Source organism: Neolamprologus brichardi, chromosome 14 (genome assembly GCF_056152115.1).
Source record: "Neolamprologus brichardi isolate AB-2024 chromosome 14, ASM5615211v1, whole genome shotgun sequence".
In the NCBI taxonomy this organism is placed as follows: domain Eukaryota; kingdom Metazoa; phylum Chordata; class Actinopteri; order Cichliformes; family Cichlidae; genus Neolamprologus; species Neolamprologus brichardi.
This window is the reverse complement of record NC_142117.1, coordinates 17998824-18021059: the sequence shown is the minus strand read 5'-3', so window position 1 is coordinate 18021059 and position 22236 is coordinate 17998824. Positions and strand designations below refer to the sequence as shown.

Here is a 22236-nt window from a genome sequence, read left to right as displayed (position 1 = left end):
GATTTGTATGCCTGTCATGTTTAAGGCTGTGTGAGAAGTCCATTCATTTGTAGTTGGGGAGCAGCACCAATAACACCAAGGCGAGCTTTAATGCTGAGAGATCAAGACATAAACAAAGTCCAAAATCTAAGAAAATAAGTACAAAACCAGAAGATATAAAAATCAGAGATTAGTTAGGATACAGGACTCCACAAAAACACAGAATGCACAGACAATATAAATACAAGGTAATGAGGGGAGTGGGAACTGGTGGGAAACCAAACTGGAGACAACTAAACAAATGAGATGGAAGGAACAACACTTGCCAAAAGACAACAGGAAGAGTGACACAACTGAATGTGTACACAAGATCAACTTGACATGTGAAAAAAAGACCAAAAAAGAGACAAGGCTGAAGGAACATGAAGTTATCTATAACCAAACTATAAAGGCACAAATTACAAACCATAATCAACCAAAACCAAGCATCACACCAACCATCACCTCTATGCATTTTATTATTAGTTATTACTAATCTCTGGTTCTCTTCCACAGCATGTCTTTGTCCTGCCCTTCTACCCTCACCCCCCCCCCCAAACCGGTCGTGCCAGATTGTTGCCCCTCTCTGAGCCTGGTTCTGCTGGAGCTTTTTTCCTGTTAAACGGGAGTTTTTCCTTCCCACTGTCACCAAAGCACTTGCTTATAGGGGGTCATATGATTGTTTGGGGTTTTCTCTGTTTCTTATATTATTGTAGTGTATTTACCTTGCATTATACATTACCTTGAGGCAGCTGTTGTTGTGAATTGCCCGTTAAATAAGTAAATTTTAAATTTTTACAACAAAACTAAGAACTAGGAATTGCAAAATAACACTACAATAGAAAACCATGAAATGATACAAAACAAAAACATAAATCACTTCTAAAAACCCAGAAGAACTAATAACTCACAGAAAAACTCAAAATCCTAGAACTTGGATCCAGGATTTTTCCAATGTGGAATAAAAAAGTAGAAATCAAATAAAGCAGTGGGTAAATAACTCTGGATTGTTTTCATAGACCATCATCACTTAATGGCCAAGATGAAATAATGCATTTCTTAACATATTAAAAAAAAAGTTATTTTAAGATGATATCATGCAGACATCTGACATATTTACAAAGCAGTGTCTGTATACCACTATTCAGGGTAATATTAAAGAGTGGCCCATGATAAGAATTGACTGATGGGTCTTCACTTTTCTTCTGTGACGTCAATTTATCTAGAAAAAGAAAGTATTGAAAACTCTTAGTGTCTTTAGACCTTAAATACAATCTGGCAAAGGTAAGTAAGCTGGAAACAAAGAATTTTGCAGAGTCATGCACCTTGTTTATATTTAACTGAAAAATCAAACATCCCACACAAATGTACTAAGAAACCTTCCTTGTGCTTCAGCTGTAGGACTTTAACTTAAATATTTAAACTAAAATTAAATATTTAACTACTTTCCTACGACCCTTGGTAAAACCTGTTACTCAGTTATTCATTTGAAATTCGGCTCTCCCCACCTTCTGGGCCAGCCTTAGAGAACCAACAGAAGCTACTGCAACCACCAACACAAATCCAAAGTCAAATTAGAGACAGGAGACCCCACTTTTAAGTGCACCTCCTCTTTTGCTCCAATCTTTTTACTCGCAATCTTCTCATGGCCTTAAATGTTTCCTTTAAACTTTTACTTTGACCAACACAAAAGGCTGGCAAGTATAGCTTAACGATCGGTAGTCAGTGTTGGGGAGTAACGGAATACATGTACCGCCGTTACGTATTTAAAATACAAAATATGAGTAACTGTATTCCGTTACAGTTACCGTTTAAAAAGGTGGTATTTAGAATACAGTTACTTTGTTGAAATAAATGGATTACACAGCGATACTTCCCTGTTTCATATTGTGGCGGGTCAGGACTGTTTGGGTTTTGTTTGACAGCTACGTTCTGTTGTTCCAGGTGGCAGCGTTACGGTTGCCATGGTTACAGGGTGACGCTCTCTCTCTGCGTGTTTCCTGGGTGAGAGAGGCATTTTTGTTTTTGTTGTGCTAAGCTAATAGGCAGAATGCTACAGGTATAGCTCTAAAGAATGTAGCATCATAGGCAGTGTAGTCCGTGCTGCAGGGAGAATGGACTGCCATACACGTTATGTGTCTGTGAGCGAGGGAGGGAGAAAAAGGAAAAGTACGAGCTGTCATCGAGCAAAAACAGGAGCTGGAAGCATGTAAATATAATAATAACCACTGCAGCCAAGAAGAGTGCCTGACGAGCCCAGTTGTAAGTAAGCTATTAAGACTCGACTGCACACCGTGTTTGTGTTTTCCTCCTCCAAAAACAATAAGTTCCGTTGCAGCAGCCTTTCAACGCCTCTCTCTGTCTCTCACTAGCAAAGTTGACCCAGACAACAAAGTAAAGCTAGTTTTCGGCTACGAGCCCAACACAGAACCCACCGTATTAGCCAGAGGTCCCTTTACTACGGTTCGGAGCCGCGGACCTTCAGTAACAGTAATAAATCACAGCAATAGTACATTCACGTAGTTGTAAACAGCATGATAATATATTAAGTAATCCAAAGTATTCAGAATACGTTACTCTCATTGAGTAACGTAACGGAATACGTTACAGAATACATTTTGGGGCATGTATTCTGTAATCTGTAATGGAATACATTTTAAAAGTAACCTTCCCAACACTGTCGGTAGTTGTGACATAGTGATGCAGCACAACTAAATTTTAACCCCTCCTACATCTGAGATGCATCTTGAAAAACATAGACCCCAACAAGTTAAAAGTGAAACCTTTGAAACCTTTTTTTTTCACCCAGTTACTCTCCTGGAGTTAATTATTTTTTCTACTGAAAACTTATTAACTCATTCTTCAACATAGAATTGGCAGAGAATATAAAGGCAGTGACGATTAGAGCACCAAGCGCAGTGCCATCATTGTCCACACCCTGAACCTTTGGAAATGATGAAAAGAAAATCTATGCAGAGAGACACACAGCCGGGGGTGGAGGAGCGAGGACACTGGGGAAATAAGGTGGAATTTCTCCTTGCTGTGGCGGGAAATGTTGTCGGCCTGGGGAACGTGTGGAGGTTTCCCTACCTCTGTTACAAAAATGGAGGGGGTAAGCAAATGAGGAGCTGTGTTCCTAACACTTATGTTTAATTAATTTAATATATTAATTTTACATTAACTAACCAAAAGGTGTATTAATCTTGTAGGATTATATTGATTGTGCAAAGCATGAGCAAAATAAATTACAAAACAGTACTAGTTCAAGGTCTATTATTACTAGTTCACAGTCACTGAAATGAGACTGAAAGTGTGACTTCAAACTCCATTGGTACTCTAGGAAATGTTAATTTTATCACTTGAGGTAGCTCACATGACAACTGTAGGTGAAGCCAAGCAAGGCTCTCTATCTGTTTGAAGCATTTTGGATTTGTCAGCAGGTTGATTCCATCAAATCTGATACTAGCATTCAAAGTGGAGACTCTGCTCCATTGAATTCAATAGCATCCAGTCCTCAGGCAGCTTGATTGTTTGCAATAGAATCATTATAATTAAAAAAGAAGAAAACAATATTATTAGTTTATAAAAATCTGCCTTGTAGTTTTTTTGTGAATTCAACTTTCACAAACAAAGTTCTAGTAAAAAGTAGTTGTAGCAGCAGTAGTAGTAAAAGTACTAGTCAAACAATTCATTAGTAAAAATTTCCTTTAATAACATCCCAATATCCATCCATCCATCCATCTTCATCCGCTTTATCCGGGGCCGGGTCGCGGGGGCAGCAGCCTAAGCAAAGAGGCCCAGACCTCCCTCTCCCCAGCCACCTCCTCCAGCTCATCCGGGGGAACACCAAGGCGTTCCCAGGCCAGCCGAGAGATATAATCTCTCCAGCGTGTCCTGGGTCTGCCCCGGGGCCTCCTCCCGGTGGGACATGCCTGGAACACCTCACCCAGGAGGCGCCCAGGGGGCATCCTTACCAGATGCCCAAACCACCTCAGCTGGCTCCTTTCGATGTGGAGCAGCAGCGGCTCTACTCTGAGCCCCTCCCGGATGGCCGAACTTCTCACCCTATCTCTAAGGGAGATGCCAGCCACCCTTCGGAGGAAGCTCATTTCCGCCGCTTGTATCCGCGATCTCGTCCTTTCGGTCACTACCCACAGCTCGTGGCCATAGGTGAGGGTAGGGACGTAGATCGACCGGTAAATTGAGAGCTTCGCTTTTACACTCAGCTCCCTCTTCACCACGACGGACCGGTGCAGCGTCTGCATTACTGCAGCTGCAGCCCCAATCCGTCTGTCGATCTCCGGCTCCCTTCTCCCATCACTCGCGAACAAGACCCCGAGATACTTGAACTCCTCCACTTGGGGCAGGACCTCATCCCCGACCCGGAGTGGGCACTCCACCCTTTTCCGGCTGAGAACCATGGCCTCAGATTTGGAGGTGCTGATCCTCATTCCCGCTGCGTCACACTCGGCTGCGAACCGCTCCAGTGCGAGCTGGAGGCCCTCACCCGATGAAGCCAACAGAACCACATCATCCGCAAAGATCAGAGATGAGATCCTGAGGCCACCAAAGCGAAAGCCCTCCGCCACTTGGCTGCGCCTAGAAATCCTGTCCATAAAAATTATGAACAGAACCGGTGACAAAGGGCAGCCCTGGCGGAGCCCATCACCCACCGGGAACGAGTCCAACTTATTGCCGGCAATGCGAACCAAGCTCTTGCAACGGTTGTATAGGGATCGAATGGCCCGTAGCAATGGGCCAGACACCCCATACTCCCGCAACACCTCCCACAGGACACCCCGAGGGACACGGTCGAATGCCTTCTCCAAGTCCACAAAACACATGTAGACTGGTTGGGCAAACTCCCATGCACCCTCAAGTATCCTCGAGAGGATGAAGAGCTGGTCCAGTGTTCCGCGACCAGGACGAAAACCGCATTGTTCCTCCTGTATCAGAGGTTCGACTAGCGGACGAACTCTCCTTTCCAGCACTCTGGCATAGACTTTCCCGGGGAGGCTGAGGAGTGTGATCCCCCTGTAGTTGGAACACACCCTCCGGTCCCCCTTCTTAAAGATGGGGACCACCACCCCGGTCTGCCAATCCATGGGTACTGCCCCTGATCTCCACGCAACATTGCAGAGGCGTGTCAGCCAGGACAGCCCTACAACGTCCAGAGCCTTCAGGAACTCGGGGCGGACCTCATCAACACCAGGGGCTCTGCCACCAAGGAGTTGTTTAACTGCCTCAGTAACCTCGCCCCCAGAAATTGGCGGGTCATTCCCCTCATCCCCAGACTCTGCTTCCTCCTTGGAAGACGCGTCAGTGGGATTAAGGAGGTCCTCGAAGTATTCCTTCCACCGCCTGACAATTTTCTCAGTCGACGTCAGCAGCGCTCCGCCAGCACTATACACAGTGCAGGTAGAGCACCGCTTTCCCCTCCTGAGACGCCTGACGGTTTGCCAGAACCTCTTCGAGGCAGTCCGAAAGTCTTTTTCCATGGCCTCTCCGAACTCCTCCCACACCCGAGTTTTTGCTTCAGCCACTGCCCGAGCCGCATTCCGCTTGGCCTGTCGATACCTGTCGGCTGCCTCCGGAGTCCCACAGGCTAACCAAGCCCGATAGGACTCCTTCTTCAGCCTGGTGGCTCCCTTCACCTCTGGTGTCCACCATTTGGTTCGGGGATTACCACCACGGCAGGCACCAACCACCTTGCGGCCGCAGCTCAATGCAGCAGCTTCGGCAATGGAGGCGCTGAACATGGTCCATTCGGACTCGATGTCCCCCGCCTCCCTCGGAATGCTGTTGAAGCTCTGCCGGAGGTGTGCGTTGAAGATCTCGCAGACTGGGGCCTCTGCTAGTCGTTCCCAGCACACCCTCACTACACGTTTAGGTGCACCAGGTCTTTCCAGCGTCCTCCCCCGCCACCTGATCCAACTCACCACCAGGTGGTGATCAGTTGACAGCTCAGCCCCTCTCTTTACCCGAGTGTCCAGAACATATGGTCGCAGGTCTGGTGATACGATTACAAAATCGATCATCGACCTACGGCCTAGAGCGTCCTGGTGCCACGTGCATTTATGGACACTCTTATGTTCGAACAAGGTGTTCGTTATGGCCAAACTGTGATTAGCACAGAAGTCCAATAACAAAGCACCGCTCGGGTTCAGATCAGGGAGGCCGTTCCTCCCAATCACGCCCCTCCAGGTCTCGCTGTCGTTACCCACGTGAGCATTGAAGTCTCCCAGCAGGACAACAGAGTCTCCAGGTGGAGCACCTTCCAGCACCCCCCCCCCCAGGGACTCTAAGAAGGCTGGGTACTCCGAACTGCCACTCGGCGCATAAGCGCAGATGACAGTCAGGACCCGTTCCCCGACCCTAAGGCGCAGGGAACAAACCCTCTCGTCCACCGGGAAAAACCCCAACGTACCGGCAGCAAGCCGAGGGGATATTAAAATACCCACCCCAGCCTGCCGCCTCTCACCAGGGGCAACTCCAGACTGAGACAGAGTCCAGCCCCTCTCCAGGAGACTGGTTCCAGAGCCCAAGCCGTGCGTAGAGGTGAGCCCGACTATATCTAGCCGGTACCTCTCAACCTCACGCACTAACTCAGGCTCCTTCCCCACCAGAGAGGTGACATTCCATGTCCCTATTGCCAGTCTTGGCAGCCGGGGGTCAGTCCGCCAGGGCCTCCGCTCCTGGCCGCCACCCGGCACACAATGCACCCGACCCCTATGGCGCCTCCTGCGGGTGGTGGGCCTGCGGGAGGATGGGCCCATGTCTCCTCTTCGGGCTGTGCCCGGCTGGGCCCCATGGACTAAGGCCCGGCCACCAGACGCTCGCCCTCGGGCACCCTCCCCGGGCCTGGCTCCAGGGCGGGGCCCCGGTAACCCTATCCCGGGCAGGGTAAACTGTTCCCTCTGTGTTTTTTTCATAGGGGTCTTCTGAATCGCTCTTTGTCTGGTCCCTCACCCAGGACCAATTTGCCATGGGAGACCCTACCAGGGGGCAAAAGCCCCCAGACAACATAGCCCCTGGGATCCCTGGGACACACAAACCCCTCCACCACGATAAGGTTGCGATTCACGGAGGAGAACGTCCCAATATGTCGTCTTAATTTTGGTAGTATGTTTAAACAACTGATATATGTTTTGTTTTTAAAAGCATATACCAGGTCCTTATTTAATTGAGTAAGAATGTTACTCAGAAGCTGCACAACAGGTATGTTTGCTGTGTATGTTTTTAATTCAGGTGCATTCCTGGTGCCATATCTGGTATTTGTGGTAACCTGTGGTGTACCCGTGTTCCTGCTGGAGACAACTATAGGGCAATTCACCCAGGAGGGTGGCATTACCTGCTGGAGGAAGCTGTGCCCACTAGCAGAAGGTAAGCTGTTCAGTGATTGTTAATAACAAGAAAACATCATGTTATCCTTTTTTCAATGGCCATTTATTCACAGTCTTGCACAACTGTGTCTCAAAATGTAGTGAACAAGTTAATAAGTATTTAAAGTTAAGCCAATTCTGTACTTATCACAATCTTCAAGTTAAGAGTTCAAGCCTTAACTGAGAACTGGTAACATTGTGTTTTGCAAGTAATTCTCAATGATTTGCTACTAGGCAGTTCTAAAGGAACAAGATGTAATTTCTATGCATTTAAATTTAATATGTTAAGACTAATATTATGTGTGTGGTTCACTTTTCTGCATTATCTCAAATATTTCCCATGGTGTTCAAATTAGAAATACTAAATTTTATTAAATATTGGAATGTATTTGTCCCCTTTACTGCAGACTGCTACCAAGGTAATGTATAAAACAGTGTTTGTGGCACTCTTTATTTATTTATATTTTTAAAGGAATCTTCTGATCATGAATAATAGGCACTGGACTATCCCACAACTGAATTCTACACATAAAAGCTAATGTAGCTGCAAGTTATTGGACCCATTTCATTTTAAGTTAGCAAATAGCAACATAATGCAAGCAGCCTGAAATAAAAGTGGACTTTAAAGTTTCATATTATTACGATGTATTATCATTATTAGGATTTTGGCCTGAAAAGTCTTAACATTTTGCTGAAAGCATTGAAAATACAGGCAAGTAGCAATTACAGCTCACCCAACCTTTCACCAGGCTTCCTTTTCACATGTAACCTGCTACAGTATCTTGACATATTATTGTAGCAAAAATCTGAATACGCACACATGTATTTCAATACCCACACACAAATCAAATTGCACATGCAAAATGAAACACACACACACACACACATACAGACATCCAATATATCCTGGGAAAATTAGGATCTCTCAATGCACAACAACCTTGAAGCAGATGGGCTTCAGCTGTAATCACACCAAGTGCCACTCAGATAAGAAACAGTAAACTGAGACTGTGACTCACAGAAGCTCACCAAAACTGGAGAAGAGAGCAAACTTTTTTTCTGATGGTAGGTTTGGCATAGAAGCATGAGTCCACACTGCCTTGGATCAGTGGTTCAGGCTGGTGGTGGTGGTGCTGATGTAATTATGTGGTGGATATTTTCTTGGTACACCGTGTGCCCTTTAGTACCAACTGCACATCGTTTAAATGCCAGAGCCTACTTAAGTATTGCTGCTGACCTTGTCCATCACTTTATGACCAGAGTGTAGCCATCTTGTGATGGCTACTTTGAGCAGGATAATGTCATATTATCCTGTTATATCACAAAATCATCTTAAACTGGTTTCTTGAATATGACAATGAGTTCATTCAAATGGCCACCACAGTCACAGACCTCAAGCCAAAACTGCTGAGTAACCCCAAAACAACAAGAAGTCTGAGTAATTGATAAATGGAGATTTTTGTAATTATTATCTGTAAATGCCTTTCAGGGATTGGATTTGGTGGACAACTAATCCTCTTCTATAGCTGTATGACCTACATCATTATTCTGTCCTGGGCTTTGTTCTACCTCGTGTTCTCCTTCAGCTCTCAGCTCCCCTGGGCCTCCTGCAACAACGACTGGAACACAGGTAAAATGCAAAGATTATTTCCAATTTCCAATAAAAAATTGTCAAAGTATGTTTAGGTATTTAAACTTTTGTTCTGACACTTTTCACACTCTCCTCTCAGAGGGCTGTGTAGACTTTTCAACAAAAAATAACACCGTCCACTGGACCAACCAGACAAACTCGACCTCTGCAGCCACCGAATTTTGGGAGTATGTCTATGTAGATGGACTGAAAAAGCCTACATACCAAGTTATTTAAAGCCCAATAAAACATTTTGTACCTTTTCCAGTTATATATATCTATATCCTTCTACCTATCGATCTTTCTGTCTATCAATCTATATATTGTTTTTTTTTACCTTCTGCATTTAATTGACTTCTAGACGACGAGTGCTGATGATCTCAGGGGGCATTGAGGAAATAGGCAGCATCCAGTGGGAGGTGCTGTTGTGCCTCATTGCTATGTGGCTCGTCTGCTACTTTTGTATCTGGAAAGGAGTCAGATCTACAGGAAAGGTAGTTTTGCTGGTAAATGCAGTGGGGGAATAGTTATTTGATCCCCTGCAGAAGTTGTACGTTTGCCCACTTACATGACTCTCTAATGACTCTCTAATTTAAATGGTATATTAGTTTCAATGGAGTGAGGCAGAATGTGACATAAAAGTTATATAATGAATTGATTTGTATGTCATTGAATGAAATAAGTATTTAACTTGAGGTGTTAGCTACCTCCACAGATTTCCCATATTTTGTGGACAAAATATAGAAAACTGTTGTAAACGATCTGTGGATGCAGATTGTGTGTGGCAATGGGAGGACCCCTGTGAAGATGGCAGTGGAAAAAAGGAACTTAATAACAAAAGGCTAGCATTTTATTTAGGAGCAAAAACACAAAGGTACAAAAATAAGAAAAAACAAAAAACAAAAACCAATAACTAATCTAAAATGTGAGAAACTAAACGCAGGGCAACACACAGGACAAATAGACATAACGATACAGGGGTAACTGTGTTGCTATGTTTTTATTTGTTGGTTTTCGTTTTTGTTGAAACAAGAGGCAAAATGGGCTGTGGAGAACAGATATGAATGCACACGAGAGACAGGAGGAATTTGGAATGAAAAACAAGGAGGGGAACATGTAAAAACAAAAGTGAAACAAGACGCAGAGACGCACACACACCAACATGCACCTAGGGAGCGAGGGACACAGGACAAAGGGGGGAACAAAGGGACTTAATAAACAAGGAATTAAACTGAGATCACAAGAAAACTCTGAAGCAATAATAAGAATAAATTCAGGACTGCCTGTTGAAACTTAAGTCATAATGATAACACAAAACACTCAAACCCCCCCCACAATAAACTCAAAAGCTGGATCTAAGATCCAGAACTGTGACAGGAGCATCTGTAACCAGAGTTCTGGCTAGGTTGTAAGGGCTCAAATACTTATTTTCCATGTCATTGAACTTATTTTGTTCAATGACATGGAAATCAGTTTATAACTTTTATTTAATGTGTTCTCCATTAAAATTAAATTACCACAAACATTAGAGACTATTCACTTCTTTATAAGCAATGAAACTTACAAAATCAGCTGGAGATCAAATAATTATTTTTCCTCACTGTAGCTCTATATACAGTATGTATACATAGTACATATTGAGTAAACACTTAAATGCTCTGAAATGTTGCTTTTTCCCACAGGTGGTATATATCACAGCTACCTTTCCCTATGTGATGTTGTTAATTCTTTTGATTCGTGGCTTCTCTCTTCCTGGAGCATTCGAAGGAATCATGTTTTATCTTCTGCCTGAACCCTCACGACTGATAGACCCTCAGGTACGAGCTCAAATCTCTAACAGTGTCTGACACAGGTGGACAAGTGTAATACTGTTGCTTTTTTGGAACAGGTGTGGATGGAGGCTGTGAGTCAGATCTTCTTCTCCTACAGTATCGGTGTGGGCTCCCTAACTGTGCTGGGAAGCTACAACAAATACAACAACAACTGCTATAAGTACATGATGATCAGTAGTTATTTACCTTAATTTTAAATAGATATTTAAATATTAACAACCTCATATTTTTTCACATGCAGTAACTGCACTTTGCACTTTGTTTTTGTGATTTGCAGAGACTCTCTGATGCTGTGTTTGCTGAACAGTGGTACCAGTGTTGTAGCTGGTTTTGCTGTGTTCTCAGTGCTGGGATTCATGGCTCGTGAGCAAGGTGTTCCCATTTCAGAAGTGGCCGAGTCAGGTATATATCACAAACATGCGACCATATTCTCCTCGACCCATAAATATGACATAACAATGATCCATAAATGGACTCAATCTTACATAACAATATTATGGGAGCATGTCTCAACTGGTCACAGACTTGGTAACAGAACGAGAAAGATTTTAAAATTTTCAGGGTTCTGTTTTAATTGTTAAGCTTGATTTTGGGGAACAGTATTTTTTGAATGATTTCAACATTTTTTGTTTACAAAAGCTTAATTTCTCAGTAGTGAGTTTATACCTAATCTATGGGAACTTGTTTCCAGCACTGGAAGAAAAACAACAAAGTACTTTTGCCACTGAAAATTCAAAATTTACGATATCTCAATAAGAAAATTGGCATCCAAACATTGTGTGAAAGTTTCCTTGTTATCTTGATTATAGGAAGAGGAGGAATGTGGAACAGTAGGATTGGTTTTTCTGTGGTATTCACATTTCTATAGGAAAACAGAATGCTTTGCTAAATGTTTGTGTCAGGAAGTTGACATTTTGTGATGCTTAAATTGAAATTAAGACTTAGGTCTCATTGGCAAAAAAATATTTTTACAGCTGTGGAAACTAACTACCATACTAATCAGGTCTCAGCATCCTTTGAGTTCCAATAGTCAAACTATATTATGTGGGCTAAATCAGTCAGTGCCATTGTGCCATCACAGTCAAACACGTGAGTAATGGTGAAAACCTGATGTCATTTGATTTTTCCCTCTTAATATGAACAGGCACAGGTGATTGTTCAATTTTCTGCATTTCTGCTGTCATATTTATGCCATTACACACCACAAACTGTACAAACTAAAACACAAACATTTACCACTGGCTGGCATGTTTGATATGTTCTGGCATCATGCTGTTGTGTTTCAGGTCCAGGCCTGGCGTTCATTGCATACCCTCAGGCTGTAGCCATGATGCCCCTGCCTCAACTGTGGTCCATCTGTTTCTTTGTTATGCTAATTCTCTTGGGTCTGGATACACAAGTAAGACACACAACTTTGGAACATTGCATTTATGCTTTGAAATTTACTCAGTGTGTTTTGTCCATTTTCTGCACAGTTTGTTGCCATGGAAGTAGTGATGACGTCCTTCATTGATATGTTTCCCAAAGTGTTGCGCAGAGCCGGCCGAAGGGAGATTTTTCTCCTTCCCTTCTGCCTGATATGCTTCTTCTCTCAGCTTGTCATGGTTACTGAGGTCTGTATGTAATGTATCACTGCCAGAAAATGTTTTGGAAATGTGTGTGGGGGTCTAAAAGAAAATATTAAACATTACATATCCTAATTTTCAGATTTTAGTAACAAAACTAAATGCATGCAAAATAAATATCTGTGTCATTGTTTCTAGGGAGGGATGTTTGTGTTCCAGTTGTTGGACTACTATGCTTGTAATGGAGCCTGCATCCTCTTTCTATGTGTGTTTGAAACTCTGGCACTGGGTTGGATATTTGGTAGGTGTGCTCTTCTTTTTATATCTCACACTAATGATGTCGTAATGATGACATGATCAGGGAAATGTTCTCATATATAGAAGCAAATCTTGCAGACACTTGTGAGGACATTATAATGGAGTCTTTACATGACTGATTATGACTCCTTTGGCTGTCATTTGACCTTTATTTGAAAAAAATACATCCACAGCGTTCCATTGACACCAAGTGTGATCTTTATACGTTGTTTATCTTGTTTCTTCTCCTATTAAGGGGTAGATAAGTTATATGACATAATAAAGGACATGACAGGGACACGAGCCAACTACTTCTTTAAACTCTGCTGGCTCTACCTCACACCACTGGTCTCACTGGTGAGTTGGGCTTTAAGTATTAGCATACCAACACTCAATTCTCCACCAACTAAACCATCTCCTTTTGATTTCTCAGGGCTCTTTTATGTGTTCTTTAATTGAGTACCAGCCTCTGACCTTTAATCGGTGGTACATCTACCCATCCTGGGCATATGTGCTGGGGTGGATACTGGCCCTCTCCTCCATCCTGCTTGTTCCAGGATGGGCCCTGTATAAGCTGGGCACTGGGACTGGGACTCTAAGTCAGGTGGGATGACTGTGTTATTATATTAAATATATAGTTAAACAAAAATGTAAGACTTTCATGTTTACTGGGTGATTTTTAACATAATAGAAATCATGGTAATAATAGCTTTTTTAGAATTATTATAAAACTTTTAAATTAAGTTTTTCTCCATTTTTCTCCATTTTGTAGCGTTTCCATCATCTGTGCCAGCCTAATCTTGAAAATTTAGAGAACCAAAAGAGGGAAACTGAGCTAGAGACCATCAGAGAACCTCTGCAGTAGTTCACACACAACTGATACGAAAGGTCATCTGATCCCTTTGTAACACCTACGATTTGGAGTCGAATGTGATGTCACTTTCTCTTTTTTCCACTTTAAAAACAATTCTCTTTTTTTCCACTTCTGTACCCATTTGAGCTGCATCATAGTGATTCATTGTCTTCTTTTTCTTTCCTTTTTTTTTGTTTTTTTGTTTATACAATATATCAATGTATCTAAATCCACACACATTTCCTTTAATGGAAAGATGTTTGCTGTGTTTGTGTAGTGCACTCCCAAAAATGATGTTTTACACCACATGTTACAAAAAGAAAAAATGCTTTTGTGTTGATATGACTGACCTCAAAAAAAAAGTCCTTAAACGTTAAAGGCAGGGGTGATTCTAGGATCAGAGCTTTGGGGAGCTCCTGACACCCAGAGAGCTGGCCATCCAGGCAAGGTAAACTTTACTCGTCATAATGAGACGTCTTCCCCGTCTCTGTCAGTCCCTGCATCCTTAAATGTCTCCAGTTGTCACGAGTTCTCTCTGACTGTCTCCTTGGTGCATTTAAACCCCTGTTCCTCCCTGTCCCTCCCATCAAGTCTCTCTGTGCCTGGGTCCTCGTCACAAACCATGACATCACTGTTTTGTACATTTTAACACAATTTAATCCCCACATTTGTGAAAGAAAAGCAAAACACTTTTTTGAAAAGTCTGTAACAAAACCATCAAATCTGATAAAGGTTATTTAAATGCTGCCAAAGAAAAATGGATTGGAATTTAAAAAAAAAAACAAAAAACAAAACATATACCAATCTTAATTACTGTGCGAGAAGTGAATGATGCTCACAGTGAGTAAGAAGTAAACTGAGTGCATATTTTGGACAGAGATTCACTTTTCACATTTCAAGAGTCCTTGAAATGTACAAAATATTATTAAAAAATTAGAAAATGGAGACACCTTGGCCTATGGTACAATGTATACAATGTATGAAAAGATCTTTACTGCAGATACTAATATAGCTCTGCAGATTTTTTCTTTTCTTTTAACCTATGTTGCCTCACCTTGAGGTTGGCAAATCTTTCTATCACATTTTGGTGGTCAAGTCTCTGAAGCATCTCTTTCTCAACTGACATCACAGCCAGGTGCTGGAGTCTGCTTTGACCCATGGTCCTTCTCAGCCAGGTATGGAGCTGACTCAAGACACTAAAAGACCTTTCACAGCTACAGCTGGTAACTGGGTTTGTTAGGGCAACCCGAATAAGAGTTTTCAGTGTGGGGAAGATCTGATTATCCAGAAGATTGTACAATGTTAACATATCTGTGATGGCACCAGCCTCACTCTTGAGCTTCAAAACGTTTTTGGCAACCGTGACTTCCTCTGACTGAAGTTCAATATGGTAATGCAGTGCCAGGGCTGACAACCCAGTTGGTTTTGCAGATTCTGTATAGCAGCTTTAATATAGGGAGGACACAACTTCCAGATTGTATGAGTAAAATTAGTTGTTGTTTTTTCTTTGCCAGTTTCTGTTTTGCCTGTTAGTATTCCCTGTCTGTTTTCTTACCTGGTTCTTCCTGATCTTGTACTTTCTCCTCATGTTCTCCTCTTTCCTCTCTCCCTCTTTGGACTGACAATCATACACAAATAGATTGTATTCAATTAGATTAAAAAAAAAATACTTTTAAGATTACTAAAAAAAAGGTCCTCTCTCAGTGTACTTTCAACCAAAAGGCAAATAACCAAACCACATGTACATCTAATAAAAGATATAAATATTGAAACATTGATCCAACATTATTCTTTATTGACGGATCATTTGATTTTACACTTTTACCTGAATGTGGCTCCTTTTTTTGAAAAAACTTCCTTATATCCATTATGAACCTGGCTGTCTCTCTGTACACAAACACACACACACACACAACAGGAGTTATAAGGTTAATGGGCATCCAGTCAGTTAGCAGGTTAGTACCTTGGGTTCAATATCGGCACATGCACATATAATAAAATAACCAATTTCTCTCATTACATTTCAAACAGGACAGTGGTAACAACAGTAGGCTACGGACAATGTTAAGTTTTAGATTTTAAATAGGCTGTATACATTTTAATGGGAGCAACAGGACGGTCAAATATCGCTGATTTTACTACAGAGCAGGACGGATTGTAGGGTAGCAAACATAGTCGAGAAACACGTTTTCAACACAGCAGGTTATCTGGGTGTAATGTTTTTCAGTTAAAAAGAAACATGGTCTGACTCTTATCTAACTATATAAAGAGTAACTGAAGGTTAAATGCAGCTAATATGTCCTGTTTTGAGGGCTTTGATGTCCTTAGTCACCCACGGCTTGTTATTTGGGTAACAATGAACAGTGTGAGCTGGAACAATGGAGTCGGTGCAGAAAATTATGTAGTCTGTGATATACTCAGTAAGCCCATTGATGTCCTCGGCGTGAGTCTCACAGACTGTTTCCCAGCTACAAGTTGAACAGCCACAAGGGGCAGTACCCTCCATGGAGAAGGAGGCTAGAGGGCAAGATCAAAGTAGCACGGAGGGAGGTTAGCCAACTAACGGAGTTGCAGAAAGGTGCGACAAAGAAGGTGCATAAGAAATACAGCAAGCTGTCCATACCTGAGGCCTTGGAAACTGCCAAGCAAAGACTCACAGCCTTGGCCAGCCGCTTGAGGAGGTACACCAGAGAAATAGAAGGCAGGAGAATAAACCAGCTGTTCTCCACAGAACCAGCAAAGGTGTACTCTCAGTGGCAAGGGAACAATAATAAGAGAACAGCACCACCAAGGCTGGAGACGGAGCAATACTGGAAGAGCATATGGGAGAAGGACGCAACCTTCGGCAATGCTCAGTGGCTAGTGGATCTGAGGGCAGACCATAGCGACCTCCCTGAACAGGGTCCAGTAACCATCACAGTGGCAGATATCCAAGAAAGGGTCTCCAGTATGAAGAGTTGGACAGCACCAGGGCCCGACATGGTTCACGCCTACTGGCTAAAGAAGCTGACTGCACTGCACACCCGGAATGGCTAACCGAAGGTCGGACGGTCCTGATCCCCAAGGACCCCAAGAAGGGACCAGTCCCCTCCAACTACCGACCAATAACCTGCCTCAGTACTACATGGAAGCTCCTGTCAGGCATCATATCGGCTAAGGTCAATACATGAGCGGGGCACAGAAAGGAATTGGCAAGAATACCAGAGGTGCAAAACACCAGCTACTGGTAGACAGAACAGTCAGCCGAGACTGCAAGACCAGACTAACCAACCTGTGCACTGCCTGGATTGATTACAAGAAGGCCATTACAAGAAGGAGATCATTAACAAGATTGATTACAAGAAGGCCTATGACTCAATGCCCCACAGCTGGATACTAGCATGCCTAGAATTGTACAAGATCAATGGGACCCTAAGAGCCTTCATCAGGAACTCAATGGGGATGTGGCGTACAACACTAGAGGCCAACTTCAAGCCCATAGCACAAGTCACCATCAAGTGCGGGATCTACCCGAGATGCTCTGTCCCCACTGCTGTTCTGCATAGGCCTGAACCCCCTCAGTGAGATCATTAACAAGACTGGCTACGGATACCGACTACGGAACGGAGCAGTTGTCAGCCACCTCCTGTACATGGATGACATCAAGCTGTATGCCAAGAGTGAACGAGACATCGATTCACTGATCCACACTACCAGGCTATACAGCAATGACATTGGAATGTCGTTCGGGCTGGAGAAGTGTAGTCGGATGGTAACAAACAGAGAGAAGGTAGTCAGAACTGAGGGGATTGAACTACCAGAAGGCAACATTGCAGACGTAGAGGACAGTTACAAGTACCTGGGGATCCCGCAGGCGAATGGGAACCATGAAGAGGCCGCTAGGAAAGCTGCAAACACCAAGTACCTGCAGAGGGTCAGGCAAGTCCTGAGGAGTCAGTTGAACGGTAAGAACAAGATCCGGGCCATCAACACGTACGCCCTGCCCGTGATCAGGTACCCTGCTGGGGTAATAGGCTGGCCAAAGGAGGAGATAGCCACTGACATAAAGACAAGAAAGCTCCTTACCATGCATGGAGGGTTTCACCCCAAGTCCAGCACCCTGAGGCTGTACGCTAAGCGGAAGGAAGGGGGTAGGGGACTGGTGAGTGTCAGCACCACAGTCCAGGATGAGACAACAAACATCCAAGAATACATCATGAAGATGGCCCCAACTGACAGCGTGCTCAGTGAATACCTCAGGCAGCAGAAACCCAAGAAAGAGGAGGGAGATGAGGAACCATCATGGAAGGACAGGCCCCTGCACGGTAAGTACCACCGGCAGATAGAGGAGGTGGCTGATATCCAGAAATCCTACCAGTGGCTGGACAAACCTGGACTGAAAGATAGCACAGAGGCACTAATCATGGCAGCACAAGAACAAGCTCTGAGTACAAGATCCATAGAGGCTGGGGTCTATCACACCAGGCAAGACCCCAGGTGCAGGCTGTGTAAAGATGCCCCAGAGACAATCCAGCACATAACAGCAGGGTGCAAGATGCTAGCAGGCAAGGCATACATGGAACGCCATAACCAAGTGGCCGGCATAGTGTACAGGAACATCTGTGCCGAGTATAACCTGGAAGTCCCGAGGTCAAAATGGGAAATGCCCCCAAGGGTGGTGGAGAATGACCGAGCTAAGATCCTGTGGGACTTCCAGATACAGACGGACAAAATGGTGGTGGCTAACCAACCGGACATAGTGGTAGTAGACAAACAGAAGAAGACGGCCGTAGTGATCGATGTAGCGGTTCCGAATGACAGCAATATCAAGAAGAAGGAACACGACAAGCTGGAGAAATACCAAGGGCTCAGAGAAGAGCTCGAGAGGATGTGGAGGGTGAAGGTATCGGTGGTCCCCGTGGTAATCGGAGCACTAGGTGCGGTGACTCCCAAGCTAGGCGAGTGGCTCCAGCAGATCCCGGGAATAACATCGGAGATCTCTGTCCAGAAGAGCGCAGTCCTGGGAACAGCTAAGATACTGCGCAGGACCCTCAAGCTCCCAGGCCTCTGGTAGGGGACCCGAGCTTGAATGATAAACCGCCCGCAGGGGCGTGCTGGGTGTTTTTATATATATATATATATATATATATATATACACACACAGCCCGTTCTCACTCCGGAGATGTAACATGGCGACGTTTTGTCACGTCCCGCGGCGTTCCTGATGAACGCAAAAGGAGACCTTCGGCGTTCTTATGGTATGCGGCGGGTTATGGCTGAAATCCAGTGCAATGACGCTCCCGCGGTAATAGACGTTCCAGCCCTGTATTGCAGCCCTAAACCTAACCTTATCCCTAGCCCTAACCATAACCTTTTTCCTGATCTTAACCAGGACTTTAATGATGTTAAATAGCGTGTTTCTAAGCGATTTGGAGAAAAAGAGCGAACATGTGTAGATTGAGTCCATACGGTTCTCATATTTCCTCATTTTTCCGAGGTCATCATTTAGGAACGCGGTGGGTAGCCGAAAACGTAATATGTTGATGATTTGTCACCTACTGTAAAATGTTACGCTGTGGGAGTGAGAACGTGTTGATATACACACACACACACATATAGATAGATAAATAGATAGATAGATAGATAGATAGATAGATAGACAGGAAGACATGTACCGGTGTTACATATTTAAAATACTAAATATGAGTAACTGTATTCCGTTACAGTTACTATTTAAAAAGGTGGTATTCAGGATACAGTTACTTTGTTGAAATAAAGGGATTACACGGTGGTCTTTTCAGGCAGGCATAGCCCTAAAGAATGTAGTTGTAAAAAGCTTGTTAATATATTAAGTAATCCAAAGTATTCAGAATACGTTACTCTCATTGAGTAACATAACGGAATACATTACAAAATACATTTTGGGGCATGTATTCTGTAATCTGTAGTGGAATACATTAACTAATTAAGTAACTTTCCCAACACTGTATACACACACACACACACACACACACAAAATTTAACTTCTGCATTTAATTGACTTCTAGACGACGAGTGCTGGCGATCTCAGGGGGCATTGAGCTAATAGGTAGCATCCGATGGGAGTTGCTGTTTTGCCTCATCGCTATGTGGATCATCTGCTACTTTTGTATCTGGAAAGGAGTCAGGTCTACAGGAAAGGTATTTGTATAGCTGCAGAATTGTGGTCAATAACGATATTCAGGAGATTTATATATGGTACATATTAATTAAACATTTTAATGCCCTCAAATTTTGCTTTTTCCCATAGGTGGTATATGTCCCAGCTACCTTCCCCTATGTAATGTTGTTAATTCTTTTGATTCGTGGCCTCTCTCTTCCTGGAGCATTAGAAGGAGTGATGTTTTATCTTCTGCCTGAACCCTCACGACTGATAGACCCTCAGGTACGAGCTCCAATCTCTAACAGTGTCTAATACAGGTGGACAAGTGTAATACTGTTGCTTTGTTGGAACAGGTGTGGATGGATGCTGCGAGTCAGATCTTCTTCTCCTACGGTATCGGAGTGGGTGTCCTAACTGTGCTGGGAAGCTACAACAACTACAACAACAACTCATATAAGTATGCTGATCATTAATGCGGATAGTTTCAGTATTAAAATTCCCATGTTACTAAATGCCGTGACTGCACTTTGCACTTTGTTTTTGTGATTTGCAGAGACTCTCTGATGCTGTGTTTGCTGAACAGTGGTACCAGTGTTGTAGCTGGTTTTGCTGTGTTCTCAGTGCTGGGATTCATGGCTCATAAGCAAGGTGTTCCTATTGCAGAAGTGGCCGAGTCAGGTATGTATCTTGAACATGCAATCACATCCTTCTGGAAACATTTTTACATAACTTCAACACTTTATTTGAAGTTTTACACTTCATTTTGAAGAATAATAATAAACTATATTGAATGATTTTTTTTGCTTATTAACATTTCATGTAATCCCATTACTTTTTTCAAGTATCGAGTAAAGTAAGGGATTACTATTGCAAAAAGTTAAAAGGTAATTAGATTACTGTTACTTTCCCGTAAGCACGCTGCGTTACTGCGTTACTAAAACCGAGTGTCTCATGACAATGACGTAAGAAAGTGTGACGTTCGTGGCAACAGCTGTGTGCAGATCAACAATGGATAATATATTGAGTGCGGGAGAGAGTATGACCATGCAGCGTTTAAAGCGTGGAAGTACTGACCTTACTTTGAGTTTGATTCTGTAAAAAGTGACAAAAACATTAGCGTCCGCTGTTCACTGCGTGGGAAGAAAACTAAGTTTCTACAGCAAAAAAACCCCTAAACTTCCGAGCAAGCACAGAGTACACTGCCACGGAATGGGAAATTCGCAATTCAACTCGTGGATTCTTCCACTGTCCGCTGCGGCACACCTGCACCAGGGCAAACCTTAAATTTTTGCTTGATGCATGAAGTTAAAAGATTAAAGCAATAATTGTTTAAATATATAATAAAACAAATTTTAAAAAGAGTCTTTTTCCATTTGATTACATTTTATATGATAGATTAGCCAGAAAGTAGAATTGGGCTGAAAGATCTATTGCTTTATCACCTATTCACCTCAACTGTGGTCCATCTGTTTCTTTGTTATGCTCATTCTCTTGGGTCTGGATACACAAGTAAGACACACACAGCTTTGGAACTTTGCATTTATGCTTGAAATTTACTAAGTGTTTTGTCCATTCTCTGCACAGTTTGTTAACATGGAGGTGGTGATGACGTCCTTCACTGATATGTTTCCCAAAGTGTTGCGCAGGACTGGCCACAGGGAGATTTTTCTCCTTCTCTTCTGCCTGATATGTTTCTTCTCTCAGCTTGTCATGGTTACTGAGGTCTGTATGTAAAGAATGCAAAAAATGTTTTGGAAATGTATGTGTGGGTCTGAAAGAAAATATTAAACATTACATATCCTAATTTTCAGATTTTAGTAACAAAACTAAATGCATGCAAAATAAATATCTGTGTCATTGTTTCTAGGGAGGGATGTCTGTGTTCCAGTTGTTTGACTACTATGCTTGTAATGGAGCCTGCATCCTCTTTCTATGTGTGTTTGAAACTCTGGCACTGGGTTGGATATTTGGTAGGTGTGCTCTTCCTTTTATATCTGACACTAAGGATTTTGTGATGATGACATGATCAGGGAAATGTTCTCATATATAGAAGCAAATCTTGCAGACACTTGTGAGGACATTATAACTACTAAACCATCTCCTTTTGATTTCTCAGGGCTCTTTTATATGTTCTTTAATCGAGTACCAGCCTCTGACCTTTAATCGGTGGTACATCTACCCATCCAGGGCATATGTGCTGGGGTGGATACTGGCCCTCTCCTCCATCCTGCTTGTTCCAGGATGGGCCCTGTATAAGCTGGGCACTGAGACTGGGACCCTAAATCAGGTGGGATGATTGTGGTATAAGATTAAATACAGTGTGGGAAATAATTATTTTATCCCCTTCTGAATTTGAAAGTTTGTTCACTTAGAAAGAAATGAACAAGCTTTATTTGTGTTTTAACATCAAATATATAGTTAAATAAAATGTATGGTTTTCATGTTTACAGGGTAATTTTTAACAAAATAGAAATTATTATAATGATAATAGCTTTTTAGAATTGTTATAAAAGTTTTAAATAATGACCAAATATTTTT

General features: G+C 42.9%; 1 protein-coding gene and 1 pseudogene across 1 annotated transcript; both read left to right on the top strand.

Annotated features, from left to right (window-relative positions):
* Positions 1-2970: 2970 nt before the first annotated feature.
* On the top strand, positions 2971-13589 carry LOC148098857 (sodium- and chloride-dependent GABA transporter 2-like). The gene is made up of 14 exons (XM_087850930.1): positions 2971-3130; positions 7267-7401; positions 8890-9030; positions 9131-9218; positions 9392-9524; positions 10713-10847; positions 10919-11022; positions 11140-11264; positions 12149-12261; positions 12338-12475; positions 12626-12728; positions 12981-13081; positions 13158-13328; positions 13497-13589. The coding sequence occupies exons 1-14, from the start codon at positions 2971-2973 to the stop codon at positions 13587-13589; spliced, it is 1740 nt and encodes a 579-aa protein (XP_087707056.1).
* A 2366-nt stretch (positions 13590-15955) lies between these two features.
* Positions 15956-21994, top strand: LOC148098856 (sodium- and chloride-dependent GABA transporter 3-like; annotated as a pseudogene).
* Positions 21995-22236: the final 242 nt, after the last annotated feature.

What these genes read in the sequence shown, in the direction of transcription:
- LOC148098857 (XM_087850930.1), top strand. Translation starts at nt 2,971, where the DNA reads ATGATGAAAAGAAAATCTATGCAGAGAGACACACAGCCGGGGGTGGAG. An exon ending in GCAGCCACCGAATTTTGGGA is followed by an intron (nt 9,219 to 9,391) that starts GTATGTCTATGT and finishes ATTGACTTCTAG; the next exon opens with ACGACGAGTGCTGATGATCT. An exon ending in TACAACAACAACTGCTATAA is followed by an intron (nt 11,023 to 11,139) that starts GTACATGATGAT and finishes TGTGATTTGCAG; the next exon opens with AGACTCTCTGATGCTGTGTT.